We start from the raw sequence: 23893 nt of genomic DNA, 5'->3' as shown, positions 1-23893 counted from the left end.
GCATCGTTACAGATTCTGGTATTCTTAGCACAAATGCTCTACTTAGGATGTGTTCCACCTGGCCACCTGTGAGAAAGTCTAAAGCTGCTCTATATCTTCCATATTCCAACTTAAGTTGCTTTTAGAACAAACAACCTATTGATTCTCCACTTCAGTAATAACATAACGCTGACAGGTCTTATCCACCACAGAGCAGATGTTAGAAGAAAGATGAGGTTTCATCTTCAGTCATAACACTGCAAGTGTGATCTGCTGAATATGGAGAAATAACATTTTTTCATAAGAAAAGTTGGGGTTATTTAAATTATTCTTAGGATTTCATGCACATTGGTCTCAGAGTAGTCATTAAAAGCAGGATGCAGTTGCAGTATAAAACTTTTGAATCATGATTTTAACTTAAGTTAAAAACTATAAGATTTTTTTCTCTTATGGACCTTAATTTGGAATAGCTGTCTAAGCTATTCCAAATTAAGGTCCATAAATTATTCTTTTCCGGAGTAGTAATGGAGAGAAAGTTTTATTTATTTATATATATAGCTTCAAAGTCTTTACAGCATACTGTTTAACTAGGAGTAACTGCTTGAAATGTCGAGCTACTTTCGGATTTTGTTTTTCATTAAATCTGGTTTCTGTCTAACCAAAACGTGCCCAATATTCGGTCTCATTTTAGCTCTTTTTAACCATTTATTCTCATTTTCTATTATTCACTTCATATGCACAGAAACTAGTTTTTAACTTCCAGGAAAGATCATGGTGTGGGTTAAAATACACCTCAACTGTAAACAAATACATAACGCATAGTATATAAAAATATACTATATAAAAGGTTGTATCAGCAGGTGTGATCGAAATACAATTGTTATACCATATGAGCTATGACACAAGACACTATATATAAGTTATTGAATAATATTGTACATTTATTATACATCCAAGACAAAACTAAACATAAATTATAATATTGCTAATATTTTTTAGATATTTACACAGAGACATTCTAATAACTATTTACTCAAGTTTATTATCCATCATTGTTACTATAACCATAGTAACACTTTATAAGTTTTACCAAGACAGGACGTGCTTAGTAACTACCACGTTTCTATTATTCAGTGCATTCTGACGGTGTCATCATATTATATTCTTCGCCTAATTCCAGTGGGATTTATATTTCAATTACTAATGAAAAATAACTAGCAGGGGTTGTAGGAGAGAATATTTTCTTTGAGTTTTTCTGTCATTATAACGAAACAGAGAATACATTTGGCTGGAAGCAACAGAACAATTCATAATGTCAAATTCCTGTCATAGGAGATTGTTAAGAGCTGCTGAGAAGTAATTGTTGTGTGGAGGTAGACCCTGTATACGCAATAATGTCCTACTGATGTGCACTTCTTCTTGATTTGCTTTGGCATGTTATTTCATCTGATGTTAGAAATAAATATATCTCTCTTACAGAGCAGTAAGGGTGCTGAACCTGCTGTACATGTGTTTTTTTCCTCAATCATAGGGCTCTGGTGACAATCTATATGCCAAAAAGCATTTGATTCTGTTAGATGAATGGTATTATTTTACATTATGGATGGAATTATCCTAGCCTATCCTATCCTATGCTATACTGTACTATATTGAAAACAATAAAATACATACAATAAAAATGAATATATACCCAAGACTATTCAATTGATTTCATTTCAAAAACAGAAGAAGATATTTGGAATTGAGGTAAAGAAAAAGAAAACCGAGTATGAGATGTTAACAGACAAGCAAAAGTTTACCTTTTGAACCTGATTATAGGTCAGACTAAATGTGCAGTCCTTAATGTTCAAAACCATTTAGTAAGTAGACATATTTCTGATAACAAAAATGTTTGAATAAGTAACTCCCTTGAAAAAGTTAAATGTAAAAAAACTACATAAAGTAGAAATGCATTTCAGTCACAACTGAGATAGAAATTCATGATAATTTTAAAGAGCTCTTTAAAAACTGAAAAGCAAAGCATGAAAATTAAAGTAAGATAGGAAGCCAAAGGTCCTTTCATAATAACACAAGAGAAACGAGATACAGTGGTTAACAGCATGCTTACTCTCGAGGAGAATCTTTAGCTGGAAATTAGTCATTTGTTTGTTATTATAATATTTATCTAATTTCTCTACCAAGGCTGACTGTTGGAGGTCCTGCATCAAATTACCTCAACATCCATGACAAATTTATTTAGAGCTTGGACTCCAAACTCTAAGCTACTCCCTGATTATTGGGCAATAATCAGGGAGTAGCTTAAGAAAGGGATATGAAATAACTAGATTGACCTAATTTACAAAATATATATTACTGAGATGACTCCATTGGTCTCAATGTTCTGTTTATTTAAAAACACAAAGATGATTTAACAAAAAGAAATAAAGCTTTGTTGGAGCATAAAAAGAGGACAGTTCTTCTTCTTCTTCTTATTATTATTATTATTTATGTTTTCACTTTTAGGGCCTAAAAAATGTAAATGCTGACCCATCAGAACTTTGCCTTTCCTAAAATTATCGATTGTGCACTTAATACATGCCAAGATGCATCCCAGTATGGTAGATGTTGATGTGAGCCAGTCTTTTTACGTATTTTCTTCTGTAAATAAATCTTAAATCTAAAAGCGTTCTCTCTTTGCACACTAAGAAATGCGTGCCTTCTGTTGCACTGTCAAAAGCAATCACAAAATAAAAATGGATCATTTTGTGCCTCAATGAAAAAAAGAAAAATTGCATCTGACACAATGACAAATATCAGTTTAGCAAAATCACAAAATATTTTTTTCTCAACAAAACAAGTCTCTGGTGTAATACAAGAGACATACACACATACAAGAGACACGGCAGCCGCTTTTGCAGTCATCTTTGTCTGTTTACTTAATTTATTAATAATCCCAGAGCAAATACTGCATAAGCTACAGCTTCACTTCAATCTAATTTCCTGAAAATTGCTCATGAAAACTATAATGAACCAATCTGAGGGGGAAGTCTGTACAACAAAAAGTAATTTCATTAAAATTAGCTGAATGCATTAAACATCACGCACCAATAATATTGATGCATTAATGCTGGAGTCTCCCGGGGCTACTGGCACAAATAACAACTACAGTAAGCGCTTGCAATGCTTATATCTTCTCACTGCCAAATTTTACAAACCCAAGGTGCCCTTAAGAGCCCTATACAGTGTGACGTAGGAGGCATCTACAGGTGCATTCACTGTGCATTCAGACCAAACTGATCCGGCTAACCGACAGTGAGTATGGAGCTACAGTATCATTGTGAAGTAGCACAGTTCTTGGTAGACTGTGCCATTACCATGAGGTAAAATGAGTAAAACAAACAACTGATTATGACACAGACATAGGTATGTGTACAGATGTCCAACTCTTGAAATACGAAGTCTATCCTGTACGCATTTGGCAATAAATTTGTTGCTAGAAAAAATATCTTGGCTGCGGCTGTGTTAACATGACTCATAATAATTTGTAAACAGCACCCGCAGCATGTTCTTCCAAGTTTGGGCTACAATCCAGAATCTCAGAATAATTTTAATTGGGTGGAAAAACTTATTCAAGCATGCAGAGGAAAGAAGATTCACTTGAAGAGTCATTCATGCAAATTCCCCCCCCCCCCCCCCCCCCCTTTTTTTTTTTTCTCCATCCAGATTGTTTGGGGCATAATAACAAGTGGAAGGATGTGGAGAAATAACAAGCATGCATTGTGACAAATTATTCATCACCAAGCATATTATGTACTGTTTACTCACCGTTTTTGTCTGCTCTGCGGAAAATCTGGAAAACAAAAAGAGGGGGGAGAGGATGGTTTTTATTTCTAGCATAGGATCACTGAAGGGATTCTTGCAATAAGCAGGTGTAAATTATTAAGAATCATGGCAGTTTGTCAAAAACACAATAGGATGTTTAACGCCTGCGGTTCGTTTATCCTGGTGCACAGACTAGAAAGATGACAAGAAGAAGGACATTTACAAAGGCTGTTATACTCTGCATGAGTGAGTGATGTTAGGTTGAAAGCAAATTGATAGTGTCAGTTCTAAAATAGGTTGAACAATTATCATTCTAAAGTAAACAGTCATTTACTTCAGAAGTGATAATTGTACGGTAACGCCACACTATGTTTATTGTCTATTTGTTTGACTCACTGATGCTTTTTCATTAATTTCTTAGGAGGGCCAATATGGTAGGTAGTAAGAAGGATAATCATTTGCTATATGTATTATACACAATTCTGTTAAATATACAGTATGCAATAATATGCAAGAGTAACAGTAAGTCACAAATAATGGGGACTCCAAACACAAGATACTATCTGATCCACTTGCAGCTTATTTTCTCTGGCATGCAGCTTTGTCTGCAAACAACACAGAAGTCCACCTTTCACTAAATCCTTTTTTCACTATGAGCATCTGAACATTTGACAGCAGGAAAAGCAGAAACAAAGCTCCTGCATTAGTTTACTGTTTTGCTTACTTCAACATAGCCATCGTATCAGTTTTATAACGCGGTAACAATGTTCGTTTGAAGCCATTTCATGGATTATCAGTCTAATCACAACGATGCTGCGCTGTATATAAACAATGCTGTGTAATCTTAATAGAATTGGTTTCCTCCATTCTGTTCCCCGTGGGGGACTCTCATGTACAAAACTGGCTTGAATTAACAGTAGCGGATGGAGCACTTACGTCAGTTGTATTATTTAATACACCAATGATGACTATACGAAGACAAAACTATGACTGCACACACCACATCACTCAGCTGCAGCAAAAAAACACCAAAACAAATACAGATTTTTGTTTTATATATATATATATATATAACTGGTCTGTGTTTGATAGTAGTTACTGTTGCAATTGTTATGGAGTTTAAAAAAAGATAGAATCTTCTTGTTTTTAGCTGAGTTTTGAACCACCAGTAATGGCAACTTATAAAAAGCCCACTTCTCAAGCTGAAAAAAACACCCATCAGATAAAATCAACAGTATAGATTATTCACTAAAAGTAGAAAAATCACTAAAACTGAGGAAAGCCATTTGTTTTCTGACACGCAAAAGACAAATGTCCACACAACAGGATAAAGCTCAGGGTTGATCCTGTAAAGCCTGTGCGACTGCTTTGAGAAAAAGAGTTGCTTTTTGGTCAACATGTAAAAATCTACTTGTTTCATTTCTTTTTTCTTTAGCTCAGTGAAAACATTATTGTCCAGAAAATAGAAAGTGGACTGTTTGGCTTCACCAAACAACATAAAATAGAAGCAAAACAGAAAGCTATACCAACACACCATCAATAAATAACAGCGGTAAAACAGGGCTTTAGATCTAGATTTAAAGATCACAGCCACAACACAGCGACTAAAGTAACTATTGTGAAGGCTAAATATATTTTTCAAAGCGTTTGAATACACAATCAAATAAAACTCAAGTCTACTATGCACTGAGATGTGTGTCTTGAAAATATGAACATGAAACTTAGATTTTTAAACCAATTTTAGTTCAATCTGTGCACTATAATAAGAATTTCACAAATATTAATGCAGCCACACAAACAAACATATATGTGCATTTGTAGCTGTATGCAGCTTGGTTGTCATTCAGGTGAGCAGAAAACAATAGCTTCATTAAGCGAGTTTGAATGCAAGATCTGCAATGAAAACAACAGATTCGTAATTTGTTCTCTTTTATTGATTCTCTTTCACTCCCTGAGACATTTATGTCCAGTGTTAAGCAGCACAACTGCCGTGCTCATTGGTTTTGACCTACAGTTTATTAATCCTGCAGAATTTGGTCCTCGTTTTAATTTGCTATAGGTCAACAAGCTCAAGGTTTGCACTTGTGCCCTCAGTGTGTCTGTCTGTCTCTCCACTGCTTCAATCCTGACTTATAACAAGAGCCGGGTCATAACGACTCACTTCACGAAACACTGGCTGCTCTATTTTTGATTCCTCATCCTATTAAAAGCAACATTGCACTTGGATTGCACATAGAAAGGACAATCAGAACACTCTACTTATCTTACATGAATACAAATTTGATGTTGTACCGGCTTTAGGGTTCTGTCACTGCACAATCTCAGTCAGCAGCTTGTTCTTTTTCACTTTGGCACTGTGACCCATCTAGCCAACATTTTCCACTCCTCCTCTATTCCAGGAAGATCAGGTATAGCGTTAAATGTGTTTGTTGTTTGGCTGTGGCTTTTGACTCTCCGGTGTCAGGAGACGATAATGCATCATTTACAGCAAGCCCAGGAAAGGTCAGACCTGCTTCCCATTGTGTTGCTGTTCTGATGTCATGGTGGAGGGTATTAAGACGGTGGGTTATCTCAGGCTCTGCTTTCACACCACTTGGTGCAATGCTTAATAAAAAAGACATAACATCACCAAAACAACCCTAATAAATATGCTTTGTTGTTAGTAAATGCCAGATGATTTACTTTCTGTGACAATCCAAAATATCATATTTTTCTTTCTCAGTAGCAGCAAAAGAAGAGAAGAAGCAGAAATAAGTGCCAGGAATCAAGAAAGCCTAAGAAAAGCAGGCCTGCTGCATTCACAAAACAAAGACTCTAAGAAGAGTAGCCAACAATGTAAATGATGAAACAGCCTCATACAACCCTAGCACAATCAGTCACTTTTAAAGGTTTGCTTTTTCTTTGATTTGTTGCAATCTTTGCATCTCTAATGTTAGTGACTGGCTCAGTATCCTGCAATTGATGCACTGATGTGCAGATCTGTCTGCAAATTAAAGCTTATATGTTGCATGCAAAACCAAGCAACGTGCTTTTATAATAAATCAGTTTAATTGTTACAAACAATTACAAAATGTTCTGAATCAATTAGCATTTAGTCATTAATCCCCTGTCATTCTGTTGTGTATGTCTCGTAACCACTTGAAAATCAGTAGGTAGCACTGCAATAACAAAGGATTCACATTACTCGCTTTTACTTTAGGAACACAAAATCTTTATGCAGACTTAAACCTGTACTAATGGAAATGTCAAACCAACACAAAAGATTAAAATTCTTAAAATCTCTCAGCTGTCCCAGGGGAATATTTGGTCAATCTACAGCTAGGAATGTTTCCAGTCTTGGAACATGGTGCTTCTGCACCAAATAAAGGTGGAAAGCAATAAAAAGAAAGAATGAGGAGAAAAATGCAATGCACAGAGCAACATGGCACTTAAATTCAAGACAGCATGTCCGTTTCTGACTGAGACTGATTATTATTGTATTCAGTACCGTCTCCTACACACAGTGTTTTAAACAATTTAAGCATAATTATATTTTGAGCATAGAACCGTCAAGCTGAATGGTCTTTTTTGTGTGTTAGTGCTCAGTCAACAGAAAAGCTCAAGGCCGAAGACTGAATATGAGAAGCACTTCAATCACATACCCCATTCAGGGACAGTGCACACTTTTAAATAGACATTTCTGCAAAAGTAATGTCCTTGTCTACACAAGGTTGTAGTCAAAGGGAAATGGAAAGCTTCAAGCTAGTGAGAGCTCAGATTTGGAAACATCACTGGTCTGCTAACCTCTAACAAGATGACAAGCTGGATGGTGGTTTCTATGGCAGCATTGCAGGTTAATAAGGCTGTTACTGTTTTGAGCACAACTTAGGGTAAGCTGCGCATTATAAATCATAGCACCATTTTTGAGTTGATCACTTAGTTTGTTTGTTTGTTTGTTTAATACATATATATTGAATAGGTTCACTGTTATGCACGTATTGCCTCTGAAAGCCCAGAAGTGTTTGCATCTGTGCGTAACAAAAAGAGGAGAACCCCCAGCAGTCCCTAAACCTGTCAGACTGGGGGCTTAATTTATCATGCAGAGACAGCAGCTGCAGCTGCAGCTTTTCCTACTTTCCTACGCACACGCGCGTACATGGCGAAGCGCACACCACACAACATCTGATAAACAATACTGTAACGATGCAGTTTTCATTTCCACTAAATTCTCTAGAAAGTAATAAGTAAATAAGAGGGAGAGAGAAAAAACATTTAAATTTGCAGCACTATATCAACTCAGACCAGATCTTTTCTTTTCTTTTCTTTTTTCTTTTTTTTTTCATTCAATCTAATATTATTTGAACAATGAATATATTTAAATTTACAGTTAATATAAAAAATACAAGAAAAATGAATGAAAAGCAAAAGCGTCAACAATGTGTTGCATCAGTAACACTAATACATGAGTAAGAGAGCGGATCCACTCACATCATGAAAAATAGTAAGCCCCTGTCCGGCATTGTGCGGCGGCTGCTGTTGCTGCTGAGCCCGAAGATGCTTCTGTTTGGCCGACTGCAGGCACATAGTGATCATCTCTGTACAAGCCAGCATCTTCGACCGCAACGAAACACGTCTAAATCAAACTGTTGAAGTCTAGAAGGCTAAAGTAAAATGAAGATGTTGCTATGGACGAGATTAGGGCTCCAGGTGCGAGAGATGACAAGTGCAAGCAGGCAGGCGGGGACTCGGGGACGCTCTGCAACTTTGTGGTGCGCAGCTGAACAGACCCGCCAGCCCCTCCTGCTGGAGCCGCTGTGATTGGCTCGTTTATCAGCATCTGGATTAAACTGATCATCACTAAAGCTTCTTATCTTCCCATAACCCTTTGTATATCTTTTTTTTTTCCGGTTTGAACGCAAAGACACACTATTAAAACTAGAGCTGCAATATACGACCAACTTGCCCTCGGAGTGCTCATTCATCGCCAGAGATGTTAATACCGATAAAAAAGGGCTTATTTTAAAGGGCTTCCGTTGTTCTTAAGTTAAATATACAGCGAATGTAATTAATCTGAATTAAATATTAGGTCCAAAGTTGTAAAACCTGAATGTTAAAATGAGTTCAGCCTTTGACATACACTGCCATCTGCTGGATGCGAGAAGTCACCATTTCAGATGGGGTTTTTTTTGTTTGTTTTTTTAAAGGGGGTGAATTTATAATTAGATTTCATGCATCGGCTGTTATTTATTTTTGGACTTATTCGTGTGGTTTTTAGTTTTACAATAATGCATTTAACTGATTTAGATAGGAACAAAAAAGTGTCAACGAGGGGTGGAGCGAAATAAATTCCAAAGCGATCCTTTAAAAATATCTCTTCCTGGGCGTGAGTCAGTTTCACTTTCCGTTCTACCTGACAGGGACTGAGAAGTGAGAAAGCGACGCTAGAGTGGTACTTCTGACTTCTACTTGGCTCTCTTTGGCCCTATAGCTGCCTTTCTTAACCTTAAGCCGAACTTGGAAAGGCTCTGTCGGATGAGGACTGAGGAAGTATTGCCTGAAATAGTTTTAAAGGCAGCTGTGTTTCGTTACAGCTGCCAAGCAGCTTAATAATTTTATTACCTCCCGTGTAGTAATGGCTTCAGAGGTGGCACCGAGGGTCGATCTGACTGAGGGTAAGCAGCTCAATTAACTTTCGATTTTGTTATGAAGACTCCAAATACTTCTTGACAACTACGTTTTATAAGATCTCAGAGCTGTCCTAGTGAAACAGAAAGCGTTTTGTGTGTGTCACTGCTTGCTATCGATTTCTTAGTGTAGAGATTGTGAAAGTGTCACTGTTGTTTTGGTAAGACTCAACGCTTTATATTGTCAAAATCAACAGACAAGCCACTATCAATTTCGTAATGTTCATTTACCATTGCTACGTACGTGTATGTTGGCATAGAGGATAGAAAGAAATCAATTGATAATACGAAGAATTAAAGAAAAACGAGTTATGCTGACAATAAGTCACGTGACGCCCCTCTTCCTTTGCTCGCGAAGAAGCGGAGGAGCTTGCCCGGTCTCTGACTGAAGCCCTCAGCAGCGGGGACTCTGAAGAAGCAGCTAAACTGTGCCAGAGGCTGACTCAGCTCTCCGTCCGGGTGTCAGTCAACATCAACAGTCAGATCTACCCCCAGGAATCCATAAGGTGGGACACAGCAGTGTGTGGGGATATGCCTGTGTGTACTTCCCTGTTTCTTAAAATGCCTCCATGACAGTAATACCACAGACGCTGCTGTTTATGGGGGAAGAGTTCCCCTTTTTATTTTTAGATGGGCTCTGTTTTAATTTGGAAGCATGCAATGTAAACAAGAATTAAGGCCAAGTGCCAAAAAAACAAAACATGCATATATGACTGTTTGTCTGTGGTTACATGCTGGAAATACCAAAATAAGAACACGAATGAATGGACATGAATGTTCAAGTGAAAATAGTAGAGGGCTGACATGTTCTGTTGTTCCTGTTCTACAGGTTGAAGGTTGGAGTGGAGGATGGACAGTCAGAAGACAATATCCCTGTGATTCTTGAGGTTGCTACTGGCATGACAATTGCACAATTAAAAGACAAGGTACTGATGTGAAAGCACACGCAACACAAGAGGCAATTTTCTTCTGTTCTTTTATTATTATTTTTTTTTACGTAAATATTTTCTTACCAACCTATGATACATTACACATATAAAACCTAAAATGGAGCTGAGCTATGATCTATTAAAGGCTACTTGTGAAGTTTTCTTGTAACCAAAAATGTTTATGCATCACTCATAATAATGCAGTGAGTGTATCATGGAGTGTATCATTTGTCAGTAAAGCCTTGCCCCTAAATGCAATTCAGTATTGTTTATATCAGTGTTTATCAGCAAGCAGTCTTTTCTATTTTTATTTTAAATTCAGCTTTATTTCAGACTTCGTGTCCAAAGTGAGTTTGCTCATTTCAATTTTAGTCTTGTTTTTAGAAGTTTCACTTTTAGTTTTACTGTTTTATTGTCTAGCACGTATACACTAAAGGTAAAAGTTAGGAAAGTCATTATAAGTATTATAAAGATTGTAAGTATCCTATTACCTTAAAAACACAAAACGTTTTTCAAACAGTTGACTCATTCTTGTAGATATCCAAAGTCTTAATAAACATCTTCATCAAAGTCTCCTCAGCCAAGCTGTGATAACAAATTTTTTGTTACGGTTTGGAGGAGGACTCAAGCGCAGGACTCCGGTTCTGATGCTCACAAGAAGGATTTATTTACAATTCACCTGGTGTATATACAAGAAGGTGCGGGGGTTGCTATATACAGCTGAGTGAGGGAAGAAGGGGTCTCCAGGGAAGTCCAGGGGGGAAGCACGCGTTCTTCAGATCATCCACACAAACGATCACAGGCTCACACTCCGACACTGCCACACAGAAATCACACAGGGGAAAATCCAGGAAGCTCTGTAGGCAGGGAGTCAGGGTTAAGTACGACACACAAAGGAAAATACTCTTAACTAGACTTGCTGTAGCTTGGCTTCACTAACGCATGGTAGACAACGATCCAGCGATGAACAGCAGTCGCCTCCTGGTTTAACTGCTGATCGTCTTAATGAGACCCAGGTGTCTTATCTGTCGAGGGCCTGGGCCAAGGGCGTGAACCCACAGTGAGTTTCGCGCCGGCGAGAGAGAGAGAGAGAGAGAGAGAGAGAGAGAGCTGATCAGCTGATCAGCTGATCCGCCTGGCCGTGACATTTTTACCAAACGAATAAATACTAAAACTAAGGATGTTTCCTCTTTTCTATTTTTTATTTCATTTGAGTTCATGTTCCAAGTTCACAAAATCATTTCAGTTGGTTTTATTTTTCCAAAGTCTAGTATGTATTATTTTTTTTAAATGTTAGTTAAGTAAAAGTTTTTTCACATCTAGTTTTAGTTTTCAGTTTGGTGTTAGTTAACTATAGTAACCTTACCACATACACACAGTAGCAAAGTTGTGCACCGATTCATACAAAAACAACCCCACAGTGCTACAAGAGATCAAAACCCTCCTGACCATTCTTGATGTCTTCTATGCATTAAAGTGTTTATTACCCTTTAGGAAGTGGTAGTACACCAGCTGGCTTATGTTATTGTCTTTAAAGTTTCACTGCATTTTGTTAAGCCACATTGAAATTCCAGTGGACGAGTTACTTTTTCTTTTCTTTTATATTCAAAGATCAGCCAAGATTTTGGGTTCCACCCACTGCTGCAGCGCTGGGTGATTGGGAAGCGGCTAGCTCAGGACCAGGAAACATTATATAGCCATGGGATTCGAAATAGTGGAGACCAGGCTTTCCTGTTTATCAGGTCTGCCCATGCTGCTCATCTCACACGGCATCAGCACAACCTGGACCAGGAGCAACAACGTATAGATGGTAAGTAGTAAACAGTTGTCTTACCTTTTGAACGATAAGAAGAAGTGCTTTGGCTATGATAAATACAGACAGCAAAGTATGCCGTATTGATGTTTAATAACACTGAAGTTTTATACAATTAAAATATATTATTAGGTATCATGGAGTCGATGCAACCACTGCAGCTGTTTCCCAGAGGTCTGGATGGAGGTGGTGGTGAGAAGATAGTTCCTCCTCCTCTTCCTCCTAGAGACCAAACTGCTACTGTACCCAAGCCTCCTGTGGCTCCTAAACCTCAGGTCAGAACACAACTAGACCCTGCTTTAGCAATGGGCCTGCACATATAATTGTTTAAATACAGTAGTGCATGTTTTAGAGATGTGTAAACATATTGTATGTCTTGCAGTTGGGATGGGCCTGTTCAGTGTGTACATATCTGAACAAGCCAACACGTCCTGGCTGTGAGATGTGCGGAGGGGAACGGCCAGCAGAATACACTGTGCCTGACATCTACCAGCCAGATGAGGAGGAGATTAAGAGGATCCAGCAGGAAACACTTGCCATGATGCAGTACGAACAGGTAAAAGTGCTGCTTGTTAAAAAACAGCTAAAATTAAATCCTTTTAACACGGTCTCACATTTATGTGTGAAATAACCCTAATCACCTGGGGTCATGGGAAAACCTGAAATATTATAGGAAATAAGATTTGTGCTTGACAGGTTTTAAAGAAAAATTTAATGTTTATATTAAAACATCGGTATATTTGTTATAAAAGAAACAGACAGAAAGAAAGAGAAAAACCATCAGTTTAATTAACTCATTAAATCTTGTTTTTGTGTCACTTTTTTGTTTAAATTCCACATTTTAAACTACGCATTGTTCCTAGATGATTTGCCACACATTACCATTAAAGAATAATGAGAGCTGACTTTCGGGCCACAATAAAACTTCTCAGCTTTCACTTTCTATCTTCGGGAAAAGCTAAATTACTATGTTTGTAATGAGTCATGCAGTTTATCTGAACCTCTGCTGCGCATGCTACTCTGTGATAAAGGCTCAGCGGATGGAACGAGAAGAGAACTATTTGCACTTGTTGGCAACAGAAGAACAGAACCTTATCCCAAATGCCAACGAGGCAGATTGTCCAATTTGCTTCAGTAATCTGCAGCCAGGAGAGGGCATCGTGCTCAGAGAATGTCTCCATACCTTCTGCAGGTATGACAGAAAATAGCTTTGTAACATGACAGAAAAATTATCAAATTCTGTCTGCTTTCTTGGTCACTTTCTGATTAGCTAACATTGACCTTTACACCACCCATACCATATCCCAACTTCCCTGCTGCTAGACCTTCGCAATAACGTCCTTTACCAAAGTGCATCTAATGTCATCATCAATTTGATGCCTGTACAAATCTAGCCATTGCATTTACTACTGTTACTACTAACTGTACAGTGGAGTTACATGACACACTTGACTTACAACTGACTTTTGAAAAAGAGCCTTTATTTAAAAACAAAACAAAACAGAAAAGATTTGGCATTTTAGTAGTATGAGTCAGAGGGGAAATATGCAGGAAATGGTCTGGGGGAGAACTAGGCCCCTGCAATAGTCTTTCTCATATGGGCTGCCAGCTCGGCAAGATGGGCTACAGTGGTGAGTTTTCTTGCATGTACTGCCTGGTTCACTCACAACATTTCAGTGGGATTTAAATCTTTAGCTAATTTATTCTGTACCCCTCAAGCATCTTTTTGAACCATGTCTTGGTGCAAGTCTTGTTTTAGACCCGAAACACCTTCTTCTCCTATAATTTTAACTACATGTGTCATTTCTTTTGTGTATATCAACTTTATGCATATGCAGTGTTTCATATGTATGCTCGTTTTGAATAATAAGAGTCAGTGTATGCAAAATGTGCATTGTGCTTAATATTTTATGTATATAATGACGTGTATGTGATTACTCAGGGAGTGTCTAAAAGGGACAATAGTAAACAGTCAAGATGCTGAGGTGTCCTGTCCTGACAACTGTGACAGCAAATTACTGGACCGAGAGATCAAAGAGGTGAGTGTAAGCCACGGGGACACAACCTTAACCTTCACATGGTCTATGTTTGACAGTCATACATCACCTTTCCCAAAAAATAACACAGACAATAACTTTAAGAGAAGCAAATATGTTGACAGCCACACAGTATGTAATCTCTTACTCTTCATATGTCTCTGTTATTGTTTATGGTATAATCCTGGGTCCAGCTGCTCACGGAAGAGGAACACCAGCGGTTTCTGGAGTTGCGTCTGAGCATTGCAGAGAGCCGCTCAGAGCACAGCTTCCACTGTCAGACTCCCAACTGTCGTGGGTGGTGCATCTATGAGGATGAAGTCAATGAATTTCACTGTGAACTCTGCGACGAAACCAACTGCATTCTCTGCAGGGTACCTTTGTTACGTTAATACCTTAACTGAACAAAGTTTCATTTCGTGTAATAGAGAGGGCGCCAGATGTAAAGGACGTATATTTTTCAGGCCATCCACAAAGACATGAATTGCAAGGACTACCAGGATGACCTGCGTGTAAGAGCAGAGAATGATGAAGCAGCTCAGAAAACTAAACAGATGCTGGAGGTAAGTCAACTTTAAAGTGCTTTGTTAATTACCCTGAACAGTGAAAATCTATGAATGCTGGCAAAGCAAAGCAATGTGGATCAAGAAGCAGAACACAAATGACATTACAAACAAAATAATACATTGTCTCTTATCAAGGACTATAATTTTTCTCTTATCCAGAGTGAAATAAACCAAATAGGCAATTTTGTAGAATCTTAACCCTGTAAAATAAATCATAGAACAATCAGTCATTTTTTTTACAATTAAATGTTCTTTCATTAATGGCTGCTTAAGGAGGCAGTTTCCAAATCCTCAGGTGTATCTTAGACTAGTGTCATTATTAAGGGTGAAGCAAGCTTTGGGAAGCCTTTGTTTCTCTGTGGCGGAAACAAGGGCTGTGGTGATCTGTTGCGCTCTTAACACCTTCTGTCTAATAACCTTGTGGTATTCAACACATGCTGTAAATGTATCTGTTCTGTTTAGTTGCATGCAGTGGCTAGGTCCATCTTTTATATGCAGGCTATGGCAAGGATTTAGGCATTGGATTGATACGGGGCTTTACTTTATGGAATACAGCAAAGTTAGATCATATTATATTCAGATTTTGAGTCAAGTGGATAAATTGTATTATGTTGATGTTTTTCTGTACTTTTTAAAATCACCCTCTCAGGCATTTTCCTCTATGGCTACTTCACACTGTTTCACTGTATTCAACTACAGAGCCTGCTGCAGAATGGGGAAGCCATGAAATGCCCACGGTGTGACATCATTGTCCAGAAAAAAGATGGATGTGACTGGATCTGCTGCTTGATGTGCAAAACAGAAATCTGTTGGGTCACTAAACAAGCTCGATGGGGCCCAAATGTAAATATATATGCATTAAGATAGATAAACATATTCAGAAAGGTTTCTCTATTGTGTGTCTGAGACATGGTTCTCATTTCTTTCTTTTCTTTTTTACAGGGCAGCGGTGACATAACTGGTGGATGTAGATGTCGAGTCAATAATCAGCCCTGTCATCCTAACTGCCAAAACTGTCACTGAGGGAAGAACACTAATGAACTCATATTAGAACCTCCAGTGAAAGCGATTACACTGTCTGGATAAATTCAAACCACATCTCGTGCTCAGATCTCCGATTTAATGGTAGTTTGATTTATTTCACCCTCTCTTTCACTGGTATATGGACAAAACTCATCATCTATCTTGCTTGCAATGCATCCAGGTGTATTAAAAACTGTTGTTAGTACAGTGTGAGGGGGAAAACAGTTATACTTGGAGTTTTTTTGCCACAATACCTTCTTATCTCTAGCTATTGCTTTCTTCTAGTTCAATGAGCCAATTGTGATACTATTTACTTGAGTTTGGATTCGACTCAGAATTTATCAGAACACGCATACTGAGGTAACATTTTACTTTTCTGAACAAAGATGCAAAAGGTCTTTGTGCTTATACAGTATATAATATTAGCACTCCAAAGATGACGGTGCATGATAAGGGCTTTCTTGTTTATTTTGTCTATAAAGTCTGATGATAAATAGCAATATTTTTCATTAATTTATTTTACAACTAAGAATTTTATCTATCAAACACCAGGGCAGTTGTGGTTATAAGTACTATTAAGGTCTTACCAATATAAATGGTCAGCACTTTCTGTTTAAAGTTACTGTTTTTGTTTGATATGTTATTAAAATAAATGGCTGGTTATGGGATTGTTCAGTCGACAAATCAGACTTTTCTTTTTGTTTACATTGAATGAATGTACTCATAATGAAAAACAGATTGCTCTAATGCACTTAATGGCTATAAAGTATCATGTGTATAATGTCTTTCTCTGCAACTAATTCCTGTATTAATTCCTAAAGAATTACAGGAACTAAATTACTACACATAAATTATATGTGATGTTGCATTAAAGCTTGTTGTTAGGCTTTACATTCTATGTCTTGAGTCATGAAGCACCATGTATTTTAAATATGGACATTATGATGTAACTGTATATCTAAACAGATTTTAAAAATGAGCTTAAGATCAGCTCAAGCATCTGACGATGTTCAACTTTGTCATCTTCTGTATCCTTAATTATTATTTCTTATTAGAACCATAGCACTAATCTAAATATGTTAAGAAGCCTAAGGAACTGAAGTCACAAAGGACAATTGAGGCTAATGTGGTCTAGCAGAAGCCGTCAGAGGGCAGCTAAAACCTGAATTTGAGAAATCCTGAAAAACACACTATATAGTCATAGAAAATATTCTGAATAAAAACGTAAGCCTGAATCCAAATGCATAAAACCTTTTCACTCTAGTTTATTAGCATTCTCTTGTACAACTTTACATTAGTAGACAGTCCAATAGTAACAAAAATAAACATAAAAGGCAGATAAATCATTTAGTGCAATGAAAATAAATGAACACCGCTGAGTGCAGATACGTCCTGCATTACAATGCTCAACAACTAAGCTCTTAGGAGCATAAGAGCATCCTTGGACATGTGCCAGTCACCTTCATTTCAGTCAGCTTGCAGATCCCTTACCAGCTGAATGAGAGGCTCAATACAAGGCCAATAAACCAATCAAACACAGCACAGCACTGGAGCATCAAGCCTTCAGCTTCACATAGAAAAAAAGCATCAAATAAAATCACTTTGATGAGTTTCACCCAATTAAGAAGTTTTTAGAGGACTACCAGTTCTGTGTCCCGGTAGGGGGCAAGAACTCAAGGCTGATATTTGAAACAAGAACTGTGGGTTTTCAAATGACTGACAATAAACGAAACCCTATTAAAATGAAATCTCTTATTTAAGGATGTGATTTTAATGTCAATGACTGGAACAATCTGGTACCGTGGACCAATTCTACACTCAAATCACTTTACAAAGGAGCATCTGCTCAAATCAAGCAAAAAAAAAAATCACGTATAAATCTAAAATATTAGACAGAATTAATATGAAGGCCCAGGCACTTCTCTAAAAGGAGCACCCTTCCAAACAAACTGAGTAAAAGCAACTATCAAATCAAAGTGATTTTACAAAACTAATGCAGTCAGTACAAGCCAGGTCTGCTATACTGCTAATAAGAAGACAACAATATCAACTTAATTTTACTTATTCCACCTCTGATATTTACGGTTACTAGGCATTTGGTGAATGACCATATTGTGGGAACTATTAGGATATGACCATCTTCTCTAGAATTTTTTTTTTTTTTTTTTTTTTTTACATAAACTAGTTATTTGGGTACACAAAACACAAACTCATTTTCAGGTGTGTGTGTGTGTGTGCAAGCATTAAATAACTTAAAAGTTATCACTTAGCTACTCTTATACTATTTTCCTGGGCGATGAAAGCTATATTGTATTGCGAGGGCATATTCTCAAATATATGTTTAGGCAAACAAAAACTTCAAGTAAGCTACAATGTATTTACTTTTGTAAGACCAGTTTCATTTAACCAAGTCATGGGTAACAGCTGCTGATGTGTTAAAGATACTCGGTCCTTTAGAGAAGATACCTTTATACGCTTACTGAAAGGGTTAAACATAACTAATGAAATACACAAAATGATCTAAAAATAATGAAATGGTGACCCTTAAAGTGCCTGCGTGTCATGTTTCTATACAGTTACTTACCTTAAAATTAACAAACAGTAAATTTTACAAAGCGAGAATTCAGGAATTCCCTATTTGGTCCAGGTATCAAATAGATTACAAATGGTTTGTGACTGCGCACACACTCAACTACACACACAAACACACACATTCACTCAGGCGCTCGTAATTGGCAGCAGTTTCAAATGTAGTGAGTCTGCCAAGTTTTCTGCAAATCCCTGTGAGGATAATGCCTTCAAATTATTTTAATACTAAATATAAATAAGCTTTCGTGATGACCATCAATAATGGTTCTTATACATAGTCTCTTCATTATATTCTTCAATTCAGAACAACAGCAGCATTTACACTGGTGCCTATTCAGGAATTACAAAGCAAAAAGGCTTGACAAACCCTACACAGAGTAGAAAGACATCCTCGACTTTAGAGAGTGCACCGAGACAGTGTTGCCGACTCCGCGGTTTGTGGTTTAAACCATTAAAGGGTTCTTGATAGCAGACCCACCAGCTTGATTTAGTAGAGGACAGAATACATGGAGTGTTGGTGTAAAAGAAAAGCAGTTCAAGGAAATAAGTCTAGCTTGGGGGCCCACTCAAGAGCAGTATTGACCACAGCAAGAGCTGCTGCCCCTAAAGCCACTGTGAGACCCATGACTGCAAGTCGAACAAACCGCCGTGCTGCTGAAGGTTGGGCCACTGCAACTACAGAGCTCACTCCTGAGCTCTCCAGTGCAGCCTGCTTTTGTCTGCGTCTGCGACGGAGAACTGAGTCTGGTCGTTGCTGCGCAGATGCAAGTTCAAAGTCCTTAAAGGTAGAGCTTGCCATGCTTAAAGAGACAGATACATGTAGAGAGACAGAAAAAGGTTTTATTGAAAGTGAGTAACTGCAGTTTTTGAAGTAGAAGAAACTAAAATGTGAGTATTAGTATATAAGAAAAATCAGTGATGACAGTTTCATACAACTAAAATAACTATAAGAACTTACCTTTCATGTGAAGCAGCCTCTCTAGCCAATTCAGAGGGGGGAAACTGTACAAAGAGGTCTCCTGCTCGGCTGATGAGCGTCTCATAGGGTAGATCCTGGGGAATCTGGGATAGCAGGTGATGAACCATGGCCATATCACATTCACACTCCAATACCTCCTCCTCTCTGTACAGCACGATCTACAACATAAATACAATTTGCATACCAATATAAACATAGAGATGTAAACAGCATATTTGTCAAGGAAAACAATGATACATTCATACAGAAATAAGAAGCCATTCCCATTAGAGATGTAATCATTTAAAATAACACACCCGACTAAATTAAACTAAATAGGGGCAACTTAAAAAGAAGAACTGATCTGACATCACTGCATTGATCTAATAATAATAATACTAATAAAGGGATTGATTGATTAGCCACATATAATGTCAATAAATGCTCAACCATTACCAAATTGGTTTCCACAACCCTCATGAATACAACATTATCCATATCTTCAGCTGTCACAATGGCCTTTGCACAGTGAAAAAATATGAGCTTTCCATATGCACAAATGGAGATTATATAAATGGTTTATTCTTACACTGATTTAGAATATGTAATTCATGTAGTGTTAAAGTAACTTGATGTTTGGGGAGTGTCTCTGAGAGACAAACCAGGAAACAGGAAACTCACCACAGCAGCAAAATAGATGGGCATCAATGGATGGCAGGCCAGGAAGAAGTCATACAACCGGACAACATGGCGGAAGTCTGATAGGACATGGCCAAACCATGTGATGAGCCAACTGAGAGCAAAGACTGTACCCACCTCAGCCCTTAAAATGACAAGTGATGAGATCAGCTTACAATGACACACACAACTATTTAGTTTGCCAACTGCTCCACTTAAAGTACTCTATATAGCACCTACAACCAGAAATTTCTACAACTTTATATACTTTATATATTTATGATATAATCAGGAACTGAAAATCAAACATGAAGGCCAGCTGTAATGGTAACCTTTGGTTGCAGCCTTAATGACGTGGATGCCTTACAACTGAAACTTGAGCTATCATAATTGGATCAGTGTGATGTAAGAGCAGTCACCCTTCATTCCTTCACCTAAAACAGCTTTCATTTTATAGTTGTACCTGTTTTAACATTAACCTTAGCTGTTTAAAGGAGACACTGCTGTAGATATGCCAAAGTAGTAAAGGGTCATACTAATGATCATCATTAGTATGATGATGTACTGTCATTACAACAGACGCTAAAAGATTTTCTGTCTAAAGGAAAAAAATTACTATTGCATGCACAATTCTTTACTGTAAATTTAAGAAGCTAATATTAAAAGTTGGGTATGCAATCTCAGGCTTGTCATTTAACACACTAAAAAATAAAAATGCAAGGTTTAACATCCTCTTGTATCCTAATGCAGAACAAAACCCATTTGGCCTACTTTCACTAGAATAGGAGTGAATCTTACTGTTGCATGAAGTCATGCACCTCAGGGTTGACCCTTTCAATGATGGGCATCAGATAGTTAAGAATGTGTTTTGTGTTGTCCATAGTGGGATCCATGAAGTCCCTGAGAAAGAGAATAAGACAGACAGCATTTTTTTAATACCTCACAGTATGATTTTTATTGAAGCATAAAGCAATAAGGACAGACTGTGCATACAAAAAAAAAAAGTGGAAGATTAAGTAGCAGAGAAAATAACCTGCTGTAGATTCATTTGTGTCTGTGATAAGTACCTGAGGTGATGTGTGGAGAGCTTCTCCACTAGAGCAGTTGCAAGACGCTCTCCCACAACTAATAAAAAGGTCACGACAATGTCATGGTATCCTTGGTAGTAGTGCAGCTGGGGATTACGTTGCAGAACTCTGAGGATGATGTCGATTAACTCTTCCTGGAGACCCTCTCTCTGCTCATCTGGCATACCTATGCATGCATAGCCAAAATAGCGCTATATGAATCGAAAGTGCATTGAGTGCTCAAAATTAAATAGACCAGCCCGTTCAGCATTTTTCAAATAAAATACAGCTGTTAGCTTACATTGGCATTCAAAATGTCTCCACAACTAAAAAAATAATAACTATGTAATTCAAATTTGGAGTTAGGCTAACCACCATAGTAGCTCTTTCAACTAAAGTTTATTTAGCTGAAAAAGATGGAAAAGCAATTTCAGTGCATGTCGTTTGAGTATATCATATGAATTCTCAATTGTCTTGGTTTGAGAATTGGATTTGTAATGGGAAAAATCTAGTTAACCCTCACATTTATTGGGGCGATCGTGGCTCAAGAGTTGGCAGTTCGTCTTGTAATCAGAAGGTTGCCGGTTCGAGCCCCGGCTCGGACAGTCTCGGTCGTTGTGTCCTTGGGCAAGACACTTCACCTACCGCCTACTGGTGATGACCAGAGGGGTGATGGCGCGATATGGCAGCCTCGCTTCTGTCAGTCTGCCCCAGGGCAGCTGTGGCTACAACTGTAGCTTGCCTCCACCAGTGTGTGAATGAGAGTGAATGAATAGTGGAATTGTAAAGCGGTTTGGATGCCCAGAAAAGCGCTATATAAATGCAATCCATTATTATTATTATATTTAGATGTAGGTGGTTAGAATTTCACTGTATGATTTTTGTATAGCCTTTGTAGGCTTAGCCGAAGTATATGTGTCAGGATGACATGGTGAAAAACTGCTTTGCTTTGCTTAACAATGTTTCACTATGTTATCTGCTAACTGTTGGGGTGTAGAAGGACGAAACTCCCTAGCTGACCAGTGCCAGGAGCTTCCTGGGAAAAGATAGTGGGAGTTGCCCTCTCCCCAGTAACATCCCGTGGGACAGAAACCTGCTGTAACTAAAAGATACACAGAGTTGTGTGTGAGGGTATAAAAGAGGAGCTGAGATGTCCCAAGGTCAGAGCTGGAATGACTGAACTGTGATGTGTGTTGGCTCTCCTTCATGCAGTAATAAAATAGCTTGACCACAGCTCTGACCATGTTGCAGACATTCTTTTTTACAGAAAATACCACGACAGATTCCTGCAGTGGAGAGCAATAGATATAGCTGCAACGAAGCCAAGTGGCTACCAGCAAAGGCCACTATATCAGCTAGTAGCAGCAAAGCCATTTTCATATTGCATTGATAATTACAATATTAAATGCAGATTATTTTTCAGGTGGATAACTACCTAATTTAAAGGTTACAATGGAAGAAACAGTGTTTTGTCAACAATGTATGGGCAAAACATTAAAACATTTCTCAACAAAACTTCTAGCCATTTACACCATAACCCACTACAAGGCCAATAATATATAAAGAATGATGGTGATCCTGTGTCCATGTCAGCAAAGGTTAAAAATATACAAGATTTGCAAGTAGAATTTGCCAACCCGGTTCAGTTTTCCCATAACATCTGGGATATGCTTCAGCCCCCACAATCCATGAATTGGAAAAGCAGTGAAGAAACTGGAGGAATTTATAGTTGTATTAGAAATGATGACACAGTCACTCTATATCATGTCTACAGTGTGTGTATGTAGACACAATTGGCCATGGATTGGTCACTCACCAGGTGGGAACCTCCGTAGTGAACGCTGGACATCCAGCAACACCTGGTTGTAGTCTTTGTTATTTTCTCGGTCTACAGTGTCTGAAAAAATGAAAATGTTGCCACCAGCAATTACTGTATGATGCATTGACTGCTAGCCTTTGTATTAGGAGGTGCGAGACGCGCAACTGCATATCGTCAACAATTATAATACCTGGCTCTTGATTCAAGACATCAAGGGGGACGTTGAGGAGCTTAGGCCAGACCTGGCACCGTATCTCATCGGTCAGCAGTCCTCCTTCACTGATAGCCATCCTCCTCAGAGCTGCTACGTCCACTGGACTCACACTCAGTGCCTGTGTGATATCCGCTATTTTCCTCTTCCGTCTGGTGTCCCAGTCTGGAACAGACAACATCGTTTCACTGTTAGAAGCTATGCTCCCACATTTGTTTATTTATTTGTTAGCAAAGCGCCCCGAAGTGTACTCAAACAGTTGACATGACACAGTTAGCGACCGTTACCTTGCTTTCCATTCACTGGCGACGATGTTCCAACATTTCTAGACTTCTTCATGGTGTCTGTACGTCTTGATGCGTCCTCGTTAGATAGCACTACTTTCCATTCTCCCTAGTTTTTGCTAACTCCGTTTTAGCCTTGCGTGGCTGTCAATGAAAACTGTTTAATTACCAATGCCCCATGAAAACACGGCCTGGTAGATAACTAGCTATTCAGTGTTAGCTATTTACTAAGCTCGCGCTACACTGCCCTGGTTCCATAGCGGCTATTTTTAGGAACACAGCCATCATTGCTGGGACCACTGACAAACAGGTTAACAACCGCCTACCAGCACTTGGATTAAATCGAAAAACCGGCTACATGTTTACATTGGCGGAAGCAACCAAGTATACAGCTGATACAGTTAGCCTAGCCGCTCATACGGAGTGATGACGTAGCAGGAAAGAAAAGCAGGAAGAGGAGGAGGAGGGGTAGGGTCG

General features: G+C 38.2%; 3 protein-coding genes across 5 annotated transcripts in view; 1 reads left to right on the top strand and 2 right to left on the bottom strand.

Moving 5' to 3' along the window:
- Positions 1-8545, bottom strand: part of necab3 (N-terminal EF-hand calcium binding protein 3) — a 45896-nt gene extending 37351 nt beyond the window's left edge. The window contains exons 1-2 of the mRNA XM_085457611.1: positions 8248-8545; positions 3784-3808 (exon numbers count right to left, since the gene is read on the bottom strand). Coding sequence (XP_085313737.1) covers positions 3784-3808; positions 8248-8370 — 148 coding nt within the window. The 5' untranslated portion in view covers positions 8371-8545. The remainder of the gene's footprint in view (positions 1-3783; positions 3809-8247) is intronic.
- A 623-nt stretch (positions 8546-9168) lies between these two features.
- rbck1 (RanBP-type and C3HC4-type zinc finger containing 1) lies at positions 9169-16497 on the top strand. 3 transcript variants are annotated; one of them, XM_085457608.1, is made up of 12 exons: positions 9169-9431; positions 9805-9949; positions 10273-10369; positions 11984-12182; positions 12318-12460; positions 12568-12741; positions 13217-13377; positions 14128-14224; positions 14416-14595; positions 14686-14784; positions 15487-15630; positions 15730-16497. In XM_085457608.1, exons 1-12 carry the CDS (start codon positions 9392-9394, stop codon positions 15808-15810), a joined length of 1560 nt encoding a protein of 519 aa, XP_085313734.1. In that variant the 5' UTR covers positions 9169-9391; the 3' UTR covers positions 15811-16497. The 3 variants fall into 3 exon arrangements, with proteins under 3 accessions (XP_085313734.1, XP_085313733.1, XP_085313735.1); XM_085457607.1 differs by having other exon boundaries at positions 9802-9949; XM_085457609.1 differs by lacking the exons at positions 14686-14784; positions 15487-15630; positions 15730-16497 and having other exon boundaries at positions 9802-9949; positions 14128-14531.
- A 548-nt stretch (positions 16498-17045) lies between these two features.
- tbc1d20 (TBC1 domain family, member 20) lies at positions 17046-23869 on the bottom strand. The gene is made up of 8 exons (XM_085457610.1): positions 23420-23869; positions 23112-23297; positions 22919-22999; positions 21103-21289; positions 20834-20935; positions 20039-20180; positions 19358-19536; positions 17046-19199 (listed from the first exon to the last, which is right to left on the bottom strand). The coding sequence occupies exons 1-8, from the start codon at positions 23469-23471 to the stop codon at positions 18935-18937; spliced, it is 1194 nt and encodes a 397-aa protein (XP_085313736.1). The 5' UTR covers positions 23472-23869; the 3' UTR covers positions 17046-18934.
- Positions 23870-23893: the final 24 nt, after the last annotated feature.

This window comes from Copadichromis virginalis, linkage group LG5, assembly GCF_057382275.1.
Source record: "Copadichromis virginalis isolate Kocher_CV1m ecotype Utaka linkage group LG5, C_Virginalis_male_GT1.1, whole genome shotgun sequence".
In the NCBI taxonomy this organism is placed as follows: domain Eukaryota; kingdom Metazoa; phylum Chordata; class Actinopteri; order Cichliformes; family Cichlidae; genus Copadichromis; species Copadichromis virginalis.
This window is presented reverse-complemented; position numbering and strand designations above follow the sequence as displayed.

Coding starts and splice junctions, on each gene's coding strand:
- tbc1d20 (XM_085457610.1), bottom strand. CDS start 23,471: ATGAAGAAGTCTAGAAATGTTGGAACATCGTCGCCAGTGAATGGAAAG. Junction 23,000..23,111: donor TGTCTTGAATCAAGAGCCAG/GTATTATAATTG, acceptor TCATTTTTTCAG/ACACTGTAGACCGAGAAAAT. Junction 21,290..22,918: donor ACTACGGAGGTTCCCACCTG/GTGAGTGACCAA, acceptor ATGCATGCATAG/GTATGCCAGATGAGCAGAGA.
- rbck1 (XM_085457607.1), top strand. CDS start 9,392: ATGGCTTCAGAGGTGGCACCGAGGGTCGATCTGACTGAGG. Junction 9,950..10,272: donor TACCCCCAGGAATCCATAAG/GTGGGACACAGC, acceptor CCTGTTCTACAG/GTTGAAGGTTGGAGTGGAGG. Junction 10,370..11,983: donor TTGCACAATTAAAAGACAAG/GTACTGATGTGA, acceptor TTATATTCAAAG/ATCAGCCAAGATTTTGGGTT.